The sequence below is a fragment of the Corvus brachyrhynchos genome, unplaced genomic scaffold, assembly GCF_000691975.1.
Source record: "Corvus brachyrhynchos isolate BGI_N302 unplaced genomic scaffold, ASM69197v1 scaffold398, whole genome shotgun sequence".
NCBI classification, from domain to species: Eukaryota; Metazoa; Chordata; class Aves; order Passeriformes; family Corvidae; genus Corvus; species Corvus brachyrhynchos.
The window spans coordinates 33,537-46,625 of NW_008239780.1; the positions used below are offsets into that span (position 1 = coordinate 33,537).

The 13,089-nt window shown below is 42.5% G+C and overlaps 1 protein-coding gene and 1 long non-coding RNA gene across 2 annotated transcripts in view; one reads left to right on the top strand and one right to left on the bottom strand.

Annotated features, from left to right (window-relative positions):
- Positions 1 to 1,350, bottom strand: part of LOC108448842 — a 10,954-nt gene extending 9,604 nt beyond the window's left edge. Inside the window, exon 1 of the long non-coding RNA XR_001864876.1 lies at positions 1,124 to 1,350. This is a non-coding gene — a long non-coding RNA (uncharacterized LOC108448842). The remainder of the gene's footprint in view (positions 1 to 1,123) is intronic.
- A 9,844-nt stretch (positions 1,351 to 11,194) lies between these two features.
- Positions 11,195 to 13,089, top strand: part of LOC108448839 (homeobox protein ARX-like) — a 9,653-nt gene continuing 7,758 nt past the window's right edge. Inside the window, exons 1-2 of the mRNA XM_017743091.1 lie at positions 11,195 to 11,218; positions 12,940 to 13,080. Of these exons, the coding sequence (XP_017598580.1) occupies positions 11,195 to 11,218; positions 12,940 to 13,080 (165 nt within the window). The remainder of the gene's footprint in view (positions 11,219 to 12,939; positions 13,081 to 13,089) is intronic.

Here is a 13,089-nt window from a genome sequence, read left to right on the forward strand (position 1 = left end):
GCCGCGTGCCCGGGGCGCCCGCCTGCCCCTCGAAGGCAGCGGGGAGAGCTCGGACTCCCCCAGGCCCCCATCGCCTGCGAGCAGCGCGGGGATACCTCATGGAAAAGCCATAATGAGCCATAGAATCACAGAATGGTTTGAGTTGGAAGCGATCTTAGAGATCATCTCGTTCCACCCTCTGCTGTGGGCAGGGACTCCTTCCACAAAGAGACTAGAGAGAAGACAAAAGAAGCCGGAGTGCAGGTTCTGTTTGAATGAGCTAACCACTCGAAGCATGTAACTATATTAAGGAAAATCCGCACTGGAAAGTCAAGTCCATCCTGAAAATAAAAGATGAGAACTGCTGGAGTCTAAGTCCAATAGCTGAACTTCAAAGCAAGGGCATTTTCCTCCTGTTTTAAGTGAAAAGTTCAATAGACTCAAGCCATTCACTTCCATAAACCAGCCATGGTTTAAACCATCTCAGTGCTGGATAAAGTTGGCTTCTAATGGATTGTTGTCCACACATCAACTGTCTCCTACCCTTGATCCCACAGTAAATGCCTAATGCTGTATTGAAACCCACACCAATGAATCTCAGACAGTAAATCAAAATGAGACAGTTTAAACACATATATTTTTATCTGCCAGAAGTTCAGCAAAATTTCTTCAGTGACATTTAGATGGGATGACATCTTTGACATCCTGTCAGGAGCTGCATAAAAGTGCAAAAGCATGTAATTCCCTGGACACTGAGGCATGTGCCAGCACTTGAGCAGGGAACACTTAGCTCTTCTTAGGGTCCCTACACTATTTCTGCAAGGCAAGGACCAGCTGTATCCTTGGCCTGGCTGCTGCCCTCTGCACATCTACTAAGGAGGCATCCAGGAATGAGGAAAGCACATAATTTTTGGTGACCTCTCCCTGGAGGAAGGAACTTTCAGTCTTCTCTACTATATATCCTGGGCAGGGTTGGCTGTCAGGAAGTATTTTTAGTTTGAGGTGGTTAAATTTATGCCACATAAATCTCAGTGGTCTCTCAGCTAGCAAAGGATGGCAGATGGCTACGAGTCTCTGTAAAGTGTCTGGACTTGAGGCACAAGGCTCAATACAGGTAGCCAGAGTGCAGACCCACTCCACTCACCTGGGCTGCAAGATGGGCATGCAGAGGGTGGTGTCAGCCAGAACAAGTTATCTCTGTAGATCTGTAGGTGTAGATGCTGTTCCAGCCCTCTGCCACTTCATCCATCCACCTCCTTCACCAAGCACAACTTAATTGCTCCGTGTCCCTGTGAACCAATAAGACAGGGCAGCTGAGAATGTTTTGCTGCCACCATATCAGCCCATTGTGGGAGTCTGTCAACATCAGTACAATCAGGTCTGGACAATCACTATTTTTGTGCTGGTTTGCTTCCCTCCCAAACGTCATTCCAATTCAGAGGAACGAGTATGTTAAATTCTCTCTTAAAACAACTTTCTGTGCATGTATTCATTTACCTTACCAATCTTGCAGAATAAAGTTGCCTCTATGACTCTTGCACCCATCTTTTAAGTTGGCCCAAATAAAGCAGGCTTCAAGAATGTAAGCCCTTAATCATGGAAAACCCAAATGGCTTTTCAGGAAAATTAATTTTCTTGTCTATTTCAGCAGAAAGTCTTCACATAACTAAATTTATTTGATGGATGTTGTCACAACACTCAGCCTTTTCACACTGAAGATTAATTGCTTCTAGAAATAGGTAAACGTCATTCACCCAAGAGGTAGGATCCCAGCTTCAACAGAATAAACAGACCTTTTCCTGCACCTGGGCACAACAGACTCCATCAGTGCCAAAGTAAGAAGGTCAATGCACAAAGAGAATCTCAGAGCAGTAGTGGGCACTACCAGCAGCCAGCTTTACTCACAGGGGTAAAATGGCACCTCCCAGAGAGAATCCCTCTATTTCCCCCAGGTCTGGGATGACTTTTAATTCAAAAGAAGGGAGCAATGTTTATAAAACCATCAGAGCATTGAAATTAACAGGGTTGCTCCTACATGAAGATTTTCAGAATCAGAACAGTAAGCAGTGTCTTATTTGGAGAGAGTTTTGAAAGTGGCAGGTAATTTTATTTCGTACCTGTCCCTCTGTTGTTATCTGGCCCTCATGTCTCAGCAGTAATTTTGCATTCATCAGCAAGGCCAGTTAAAAATCGCCTGAACTGCCGTTTGACCAAGTGCTTATCTGCACAACTGCACAACCCATACCATCAGTTAGGAAAAACAATTTTCCCTGGCTACTAGAGACAGCCTAATTACCTAATCTGACAGGTTATTAATGGTCCAAGTCAACAAAAAGTATAATGGATGCTGATAAGCATAAGCTGCCTGGACATTTGGCACGTACAACACAGCTAGAACTCATTACTGTGAAAAGCTGTCACTGGCCACAGGACTAAATTGTCTGATTTCTCAGGGTTTCATTTAACAGGTCTATCAACATGATAGAGAGACAAACTAGCAAGTTTAGTCCATTAATGAGGACTGTGAATCAGCTGAACAGTATAAAAGATATTTATGTAGCAGGTCAATGTAAAAATAAATCTCTGCTTCATTTCTTGATAGTTTTAACACCCTTGCCTCCATACTAGGAAGGAGAGCAGCACATGTCCATGTTCACCAGGAAATGGGCAGCAAGAAATATGACAGAGCCCTTGTTTAAAGCATTGTCAGCGCTCCCATAACTCACTACAAGTGCTGCACTATTTCATGGGTCTGTTTTAAAGATCCAATTACTAGACTCACATGATCCCATCAGAAGAAAAACCCATCAGGTTTTCATTTTAGAGTGGAAAAAGAGACATATTACTTGCAGGTACTGGCAGCAGTGGACAAAGGTGTATCCTGAACAGCTCCAAGACAGAAAGCATTCAAACAGGATCTCATGGTACCAGTTAGTTGTTGTAATATCAGGGTCCTACAGGCCACTCTTTTAATCGTTTAATCCTTCCCCCTGAGGTGTAAATGCCTGGCGATAGCATCATTGAGGCATTTAAGGATGAAAAGAAAGAAACAGGTTTGTCCAGTAGGCTTCAAATTGTAGTTAGCACATTCCAACGCTGATAGTCGCTGGAACTGCACCACAATGCCAAACAGCAGCTCATGCCTCTAACACCCATGAGATAGGTTTTTCCCAGAAACTACTTAAATTCAATCTGGTTCATTGACCTTTTTTTAATTAAGTAGAACATATTTTATTTTGTTTTGTTGCTCCAATTCCCTGTGAGATCTTTCATCCAGTTCTGTAGGTAACCCACTTCTTCGCTTAAGCATCCATCTTCTACTGCTCATAAAATTAAAGGGTTTAAGAGGGTTACCTTGGCAATCAATACTCCAGTAGATCTCATGTATGTTTTGAGACATGTCCCATCATTAAGCAAAACTGCACACCACTGAAATATTTATTTCTGTATCTCTGTAAATCCCCAGCTTCATGACAGCCACACCTTGGAAAAATGTGAGACACCTACCCACATTAGTGTGCCCTGGATGATGTTCCTAAGTAACCTGCAAAATGAAGATACTTCAGGGTGTTCCGCATTTACAACAGCTTGTACTCCCTGAAAATAAGAATCCCAGTGGCTCACTCAATGCTTGCATTGCTTAGAGCACATTAGGGCTAAAGCCCAGATTCCAGATAAAGTGATTGATTTCTTTGCATGGTTTTTCCTCTACCCAGCAGTAAAACTACAAATATCAACATAAACATTCTGTGGCAAACTCAAATTCTTTAAACCACAGCAAAGAGAAATGCAAAGCAATTTTGCTTAGAACTGCCAAGTGAACCACATCAAAAACAGTCTTTCATTAATGTTAAATTTTTCACCACTGTTGGGGTTTAACCCCAGACAGCAACTAAGCACCACACAGCCACCCAGTGGGATAGGGAAAAGAGAAAGGTAAATGTGAGAATACTCGGTTGAGAAAAAGACAGTTTCATAGGAAAGCAAAAGCTATACACACAGGCAAATCAAAACAAGGAGTTCATTTCCCACTTTCCCAGGACAGCAGGGTTCCATTACGCATACAGTGACTCAGGAGGACAAACACCATCACTCCAAATGCTCCCCCCTCCTCCTTCTCCCCCAGCTTTATTGCTGAGGATGAGGCCATATGGTTGGGGATATCCCTCGGGTCAGCTGGGATCAGCTGTCCTGGCTGTGTCCCCTCCCAGCTCCTTGGGCACCCTCCGCCTCTCGCTGCTGGGGTGGGGTGAGGAGCAGAGAAGGCCTTGGCTCAGGGTAAATCCTGCTCATGTAACAAAAACAACCCTGTGTTATCAACACTGCATCCAGCACAAATCCAAACCATGGGCCCAAAACAACTACTGTAGAGAAAATTAACTCTATCCCAGCCAAAAACAGCACAACCACTTTCTCGAAATCCCAGTATATCTAACCAACACGAACGGCTCATATCGTCCACAAGACTATTGGTGATATTGGATGAAATTGGAGGTTGCAGACATTTAATGGATATAATTATTGTCAACAGAGAGGGGAAGTCATGACATAACCTGCAGGATATCATCATTCCTTAAAACTATTATTGGGCTAAAACCACAGTCATTCTGTTGCATTAGTTCTGTATAATTGAGCCAGACCTGTTTCTCTTTTCCTATAACTGGGTAACACCAGTTACATCTTCAACAACCACATAACTGCTCACCTGTCTGACATTCCTCACTTGCCTCTCAGTAACTTCTAGACCAGACTTTGCACCAGTTCACTACTGCAGGGTACCTGGGGGTCCTGGAGGCTCCGGGCACTCCTACATATGTATGCAATAACACTGCAGCCCATAGCAAAGACGTGAAGCTAAACATGCACAAACAGCGAAGTCTCCTTCAAACCAGGCTCTTCACCCTGCAGATGACTTTGCATACTGCTTCACTATGAAGTTAAAAGAATTCTTCTCTGCAAACATTTCCAGAAAAAACATTATCAAAAGTGGTATTATGGAGTCCAAGAAAACACAGCATCTTTACAGAGCTAAGAGCAACCTGCAGTAATCTGAAGTGTAGTTCTCTGTTGCTATTCCTTTTCTCATTTCTAGAGTGCACATCATTTCCACCTATGGTATAAGTATCTTTGCACATCTAATGTAAATACTTTGTAAAATCTAGGGCCAAGCAAGCTAGTGATCACAAAATGAATGCATTTTCTGCTATTGGATTACAAACCCGCAGAAGCCTTAATAAAATACAAAGGGAAAAATACACAAAACGGCACAAAGGTCTGCAGGAAGTGACATAAAAATTTAATTAGTATTAGGCAAATATTCTTATGCTGTTCTTTCATGTGTATATGTAAAAATCAATTAACAGAGCATATACCTAACAGTATTTCATGATTCTGCTTTCCCTGACTATTGGAAAGCTACAACACAATCCAGCATTTAGCCTTGCTTTAGAAAGCTATTTGCTTCAGGTCTGTGTTTTGACCTAAGAAAACCTTTTCCTTTCACATCACTTGATGTAATATCAGAAATCTTACTTAATTCTGTCACAAGATGCTCAGTAAAACGAAGACATTCAGCTTCCCTCACTATAAGGGCAGTTTTTCCCCAAACTTTCTTTACATTTCTACATGTACCACAAGAGGGAGCACAGAGTTCACCTTTCTTAAGCTCTGCCAAAGAAGAGGTAGAGATAAACTATTCGATGTAGTCATAAACTGTGACCAAAGTCAGGCTAGGAGTTCACAGTGTTTTTATACAGCACACCGGTGCTCAGACAAAGAATAGGGCCAGGTTTCTGCTTTGAGAAAGGTGTTACCTCACATTCAAACCATGCAGAGCTCTCTTCAAAGCCAGAAGATGCTGCAGACCTCACCTGAAGAACAGAGGGACACAGGCTGATGCCACAGGAGGGTAAAATCAAGGTAATCCTGATTGGAAGAAGCCTGCAGGCTCGTCACAGCAGTGTGAATAGGATATTTGGAAGAAATTGTTCAGCCTTTCCTAGCATATCAGATATACATGTGGGAGCAGGGACAGATGAGGAAAATACACTCTTCTGACTGCACATACTGCTTTTAATGGCAGCGTACTGTGATTTTGCATTAAACACCATCAGAAAATAGCTCCCTAAAAAAAACCCCTGAATCTCCTCTTCTGCAGCACACATGGCAACAAAGAGGGAAACAGTACAGGAGGGTCTCCTGGGTCGTTCCTTCCTTCTCTCACTCCCCCCCACCCCACCTATCTTCTCCTATAGTCATCAAAACTCTTTTTCAGTTACAAAACTGAGTAGTTATAACAATTAGAGATACATCTTAAATCCAGATTACTACAGGTTGCTGCTGAAATATTATGAAACTACTGTTAACAGCAACAGTTAATGTCCTATTCCGGCAGAGCAGTCAGACAGATGCTTAAGCACATTGACTTCCAATCTGTGGCAGTTACACTCCACGCCATGGTTACCACTTGTATCAAACACAGCAACTTACATATCCTTAAACTCTGCTGCATAAAGATGGACACAAACTTTCTAGGAGGAGGAGAAGAAAACTCTCTGCCTCACTCTTGCTTTCCTCTCCGATAAAGTCACTGGGCTGGTGTTACCTAACTCAAATCCAGGCTGCATTTGTACCATCCTTCACAATTGGTTTCCAACATGAGGTTGAGGGGTTTGCTCAGTTCAGGTCTTCACTGCTTAGTTGTTTCCTTTTGATGATTCACTCAATTTCAATTCCAAATAGTTGATTACAGAATAATTTTATATGGTGTTTGCTGTTCAGAACTGGTTCATAAAATAAAAAAGCCAAGCAACTAACACAAATACGTCTTCCATGCTTTCAACCTGTGGAACCAAGTTATAAACTCTTCACAATTTAAAACAACAAATAGGTTTCCTTTTTTTCTAACATCCCCGTGGAGTCCTGCAAGGTCAGCTCAGCTGCAGATAACAGTTAGTTCCCTCTGTTATTGTCAACAGCCGTCACGAACACCACCCCTGGCAGACTCCAGGTGCTTGCAGTTACCAAGAGTGCCACAGCTCAGAATGACACATGATTAGAGGGATGGAACACTTCTTCCCGTGAGGAAAGGCTGAGACAATTGGGATTGTTCAGCCTTCAGGAGTAGGCTTCAGGGTGACCTTCAGGGCAGCCTTCTAGTACCTGAAGGGAGATTTCAAGAAAGATTGAGAGATTTGTCATAAGGGCATGTAGGGTTAGGACATAGGGAAATAGCTTTAAACTGGAAGAGAGGAGGCTTATGTTAGATATTTGGAAGAAATTCTTCCCTGTTAGGGTGTCGAGGCACAGCACAGACAAGCTGTGTCTGCCCCATGCCTGGAAATCTTTAAGGCCAGGTTGGATGGGGCTTGGGGCAACCTGATCTAGTAGAAGGTGTTTCTGCCCACAGCAAGGAAGTTGGAATGAGATGATCTTTAAAGTCCCTTCCAACCCAAACCATTCTATGACCTTTACAGTTGACACAATCCAGGCCTGATTCCCATTGTACTTGCAGTCACGAATGAGCAGCAGAACTCCTGTGGTCAGAAACCTGGGCTACAATTCCGCACACCCAGTCAGACTCTGTACCTCAATAAATCCACCAAAGCAGTTTCCAAATCACTCTATTATCAAACACAGGGCTCTCTGATCTTTAAAAAGACAAAAGTGAGTCAGTGAAGCAATCCACAAAACAGTTCAGGAACCTCACTACAGCTACATTTGTTTTGTACTAAACATCCAGGGTACTATTGAATAGCTGTGAGCACATGAACGCACTAAAAGAAATGTACTTCTACAGACTCTCATCTATTGATTGGCTACTTCACTTACAGTTTTGTTATGGGAAAAGATACAGATGCTGTGGATTTCTACAGTTATGCCTTCTATAAAATTTCTAGTGTACTAAAGTGGGTATATTAAAAGAAAAATCAGACAGTTCAGTCAACAAGGCTGAACATGGGAAACCACTTTATGTACAGAGAACTGCCCAAGTTTCTTTCACCATTCCACCTCTCCATGCCTCAAATCCCCATAATGGCAGTAGCAAAATTGTTATAAAGGCTAGGATGAAACAACACTTACTACAGTTGCGGAAGATTGAGACACAGACAACACAAAGATTGTAGCAGAGTTTCTTTTGCACATTACTGGACAGTTCACAACTCTTTGAAGACTTCAGTCCCTGTCTGTGAGTTGGAATTAGTCACATTAGCATTTGGGAAGAACCAGGTAGCTCCATATCTGCATAAATGAACCCCAGAGGACCTCAGACAATACTGAAGAACACACCTGGTAAAGACTTGTTTCTAAAATAATCATGGCAATACAGAATAAAGTAATCAGAAACAGTTTGTCCAGTGGTTATTCTGCAGCTAACACAAGGTTATATTTAGGGCTTAAAAAGGGAAAGTATGTAGTGTGTATTTTACGGGTACAACATATTTTACAATTGTAAATGGGTAAACATCAGATGTGAATTATTTTAAACAGACTCAGCTTTCCCAAAAATAATTTATTAGCAAAGAGTGTGCGACCACTCCAATTTCACATATGAATAAATGATGCACGTAGAAGTGGTGATTTGTTGTCAAGGGCTAGGAAAGGAAGAAGGAATGTGGTCTTCCAAGGCTAGTCCAACTTTCACAGTCAGCTCCTAAATAATTTGAAAAAAAGTAATTTTCACTCTAGGAGTATGCAAACATGGTAGAGGACTGATACTCCTCAGAAAGGATAAAATATGAACCCTTAAACAGAGATAAAACCTGGTTTGTTAGTTTATTATCTAGCACTTTCTAATAAAAAATAAATTAATATTCCATTGTTTTTATTTATTCTTGGACTTGTGGCACCCTAGGTTCTACCAGTTTTTTTCTCCATAAATGCAGTCTAGAAACTTTAAAAAGTTAAAACATACATTTTTTACATTTTAGAAGAGATGAGAGCCTCATTTAATTTTGACCCCAAAGGGGTGGCTTTAGCAGATCCAGTAAATATTACTTTATCATAACAGCACTGCTAGAGGTATCTGTGCACTAAAGAGCTCTTCACTTTTCACCTAAAGGGTTTGAGAAACAGTTCATTACAGCAGCTGCTGAGAGAACACTCAGTGCAGTATGCTTAGGTCATTCCAGGTATCTCGCAATACTTTTGTGTCACTTGAACAGGAACCTCTCACATGCCAGCCCTTCATGAACAGTCAATCTCCGTCAAGAACCAAATGCAAAAAGGGAAGACTGGGGCTCTCTGTTTATTTGCCTGCATAAAATCAAAGGTCTGCAGAGAGGAAAGGAACAGATCTGAAAGTGAGACTGCCAACAGATTTGGATGGGGACACAACAGAGAGACATCTGCTCCAGGCAGGTTGGTCAGAATGAGCAGAGTGTCTGCCATCTCAACACAATGCCTTCTCCATAGTCAGCAACATTCCAATTATTATCTTATTCTTCTTGAAACTCATATTTTATTGTGCTCTTGAATATGCAGCACAGAAAGGGAAGCTGAATTGCGATGTACTGCACACACATTTTTTTTCCAAGCAGTCACGTATGCTTAATCAGCAAAAAGCACTTACATTATTTTCACAAGTTATTAACTGAAATGGGAAACCAGCTTACTGTGATTCCATTACAAAAGAGTTACTGCACTCTGGTGCAGCTGGTATAATAAGTATCAATTGGCTTGAGAGAACCTAACTAAGGCTGTACCACAACATTCAGTCTTGCAGTTCCCCAGTATTTAGAGGATTGCCACACATAACCTAGATCTAATCCCATAAAACGAAAGAGAGATGCTCATCTTCAAGTTCACACAGATCTTCAGGCCTCTGTGTAAAACAGAAATAGAATGAGAAACCAGTTGTGTTAATAAGAATATGAGCAATCCAAAGAGGTATATTGGCATTAAAGGTTTTCAGCACTTTTCATCTGGTTCCTAGAGTATCAGCCAAAGTTGATGTAGAGCTCTAATCAGAATCACTTCCGCTTTACCCAAGTTTTGCACCTAATTCTCTACTTAGCAGCTATTTCCCCTCTTCAAGCCAATAAAGATCTATGCTGAGCTATCAACCAACTCCTTGGACACTCTTCAAGTAATTTTTCCTGTTAACATGATCACATATTTCATCTCAGAACTTTCTTTCAATATCGATATAGGCAGGCTTTGTTTTCTAAGCCTAAATATTAAACTTCATTAATATATATTTATGTATGTATTTAAGGCCATATAAAGAATGCTGAAATACATTATCAACATGCCAAGAGACATCTCAAGCACAGCAAACACCAGTGCCCCTCATGCAGTTGCAACTCTGCTGTCACCCACAAACATGCATATGCTTTCTTTTGTCTTTCAAACAATCTGTGGACAAGGTGAGCTTTATGATTCATCTGTCACATTTTACTTTGTATTGGAGCCAAAGAAAACCAAGAATGCAGTAGCAACAAGGTTGGTTGAACACAAAGTAATGAAAATATATTTAAATCCCACTCTTTTAGGGCATTTTTCAATGGCATTAAGCAGCAACTATGACACAGGTTGCTCAGCTCACGACATGACACAATACAAATCCAAAATAACAACTCAAACGTCAGTAAGCAGTGTAAATGTGACCTGCTTGAGAACATCTGAAAAATACAGATGTGTTGTGGGTTGACTCTGGCTAAACACAAGGTGCCTACCAAGCTGCTCTCTCTCCTCTTTGACAGAGAGGGGAGAAAAAAGGATATTTTCATAGATTAATATAAAAACAGTTTAATAATGCAAAAGCAAAGGCCAGGCACAGAAGCAAAGGAAGACAAAAGATTTATTCTCTATTTCCCATTGGCAGAAAATGTCCAGCCACTTTTGGGGAAGTAGGGCTTCGGCCCATGTAGCAGCTGTTCTAGAAGACAAATGTCATAATAATAAATGCCCTACACTCTTTTCCCTTAGCATCTATTGCTGAGCAGATATCATATGGTCTGGGATATCCCTTTGGTCAGGTGGGGTCAGTTGTCCTGGCTCTGCTTCAACATGGGTCTCTTCCACCACAGGCTGCAGTCCTTCAGGAACAGACTGTTCCTAAGTGGGTCCCCCATGGGGTCACAAGTTCTGCCAGCAAACCTGCTCCTGCACTGGCTCCCCCTGGGGTCATCTACCTGCTCCAGCTTGGTGTTCTCCCTGCGATGCAGGTGGATCTCTGCTCCACCATGGACTGCAGGGGCACAGCTGCCTCACCATGGCCTTGCACCACAGGCTGCAGGTAAATCTATGTTCTGGCATCTGAAGCACCTCCTGCCCTTCTTTTTCACTGACCTGGGTGTCTGCAGAGCTGCTCCTCTTATATTTTCACTCCTCCCTCTGGTTGCAGTTGCTATTGTGCAGGTTTTTTCCTCTTCTTAAACCTGTTATCCCAGAGGTGCTACCAGCAATGCTTATGAACTCAGCCTTGGCCAGCAGTGGGTCCATCCTGGAGCCAGCTGGCATTGGCTCATTGAACATGGGGGAAGCTTCTGGCAACTTCTCACAGCAGCCACCCCTGCAGCTCCTCACAGAAGCTTTATCTGCTGTCCAGGTTGCTCTTGCATTTGGTTTGTTTGGAACACAGGAGTAACAAAACTTAGTCACTTCTGGCTCTTGGGAGATCTCATTGGAATTCCTGGGCATGCTCTCCAAGATTCAGGGGCTTCTCTTTGACCACAGACATATGTGCAACTGTAACACATGTAACTATAAAACAAGCACATCACTGGGTATTTCACATCCAGGAGATTCCTTGATGAAGTTCTGACAGTTTCTTTAGTCAGAGGAAATTAGATCACTCAAATCTTGTTTCCTGGAATTGACAGAAACTACATTAGACATCTGTAGGATGCATAGAATCATTGTTTTTTCCATCACAAATGAGTCCCTAAGCCTTTGAACACAATTAAGGTCTTGTGAATGTGGCAGTCTGAGCTTTATGAATAGGGCAATAAAGTATGAAATGTCAAGAAAGCGCCATGTAAAAAACCCACTTTCTGTAAATGTTATCCAGAGTCGTCTTTCATACAGGCACCTTACTTTTTCAGGAGTTAGCATCACAAAGTGCTGTCCAAAACCTTCTCATAGAGGGTGCCACAGGAATAGGTTCACAAAGGTATTGCTTCAGGCCAAATCAAACTGTTGTAGTGAAAGGAATGAAGTCGAGGTCTGAGTCAATGAAGAGCCCTGCAGCAGAGCAGTGAGACAGCAAGGAGAGAGGAGAGGAGAGGAGAGGAGAGGAGAGGAGAGGAGAGGACAGGGACAGGGACAGGGACAGGGAGAGGATTTGCTGATGGACTGCAATGCCAGGACTAACCAAAAGATTTTTGACAGGTGACAGTGAGGAAGCATTTCTGCACTGACAGCTTCTATGTCTTCAGCTAGAATGTAAACAGATCCAGCCTTGATATGAAGACAGAGAACTCCACCACTTTTGTTGTTTCAAAACTTAGATATAAACACAAGGATTTTTAAATCTATGCCTCATTTCTAATCTAAATTTGTCTGGCTTCAGTTTTCAGCCACTAGTTTTGTGGTTTGGGGGTTCTTAGCCCTTTTCTGCTGTACTCTGTAAGACTCTCTAGAAAGCAGTATTTCATTCTAATCCCCAAAATCAAGATCTCAGGCTCAAGTCATTTTGTCATCTAATTTATGTCAGTCTCTATCAGTACACCACAGTAAGATCACAGAACTGCTGGAAGTCTCCCTGTGCAGGAAATTGTTTCCAGGCCTCCTGTTGAGGAACCACTTCTGTAACAACACCGACAACAGAATTATAGCAGGAGTGGAATTAGAGATCTCCAGAAAAAGGACTCAATCTTGCACGGGTTTGTGCGCTTTCCCTTCGCCTGCTGGCACACGGTACTTTGCAAGGTCAGCCTTAAAACGCTGAATTCAACAAGTGTAAGTTCATCAGAAGCAATAAAGGTAAACCCTAGTGACTCTTCTCCCTCACTCCAGGGTCTCAGCCGGGGGCTGTCAGCCCTCACTCCGGACCCAGCCGCAGCTCTCGAGGAGCCGGGCACGGCTCTACCGCACAGCGGCGAGCACCGGTACAACTTCACCGCAGCTGCTCCGCGCTCCCGGACGAGGCTTGAAAAAGTTACCGCC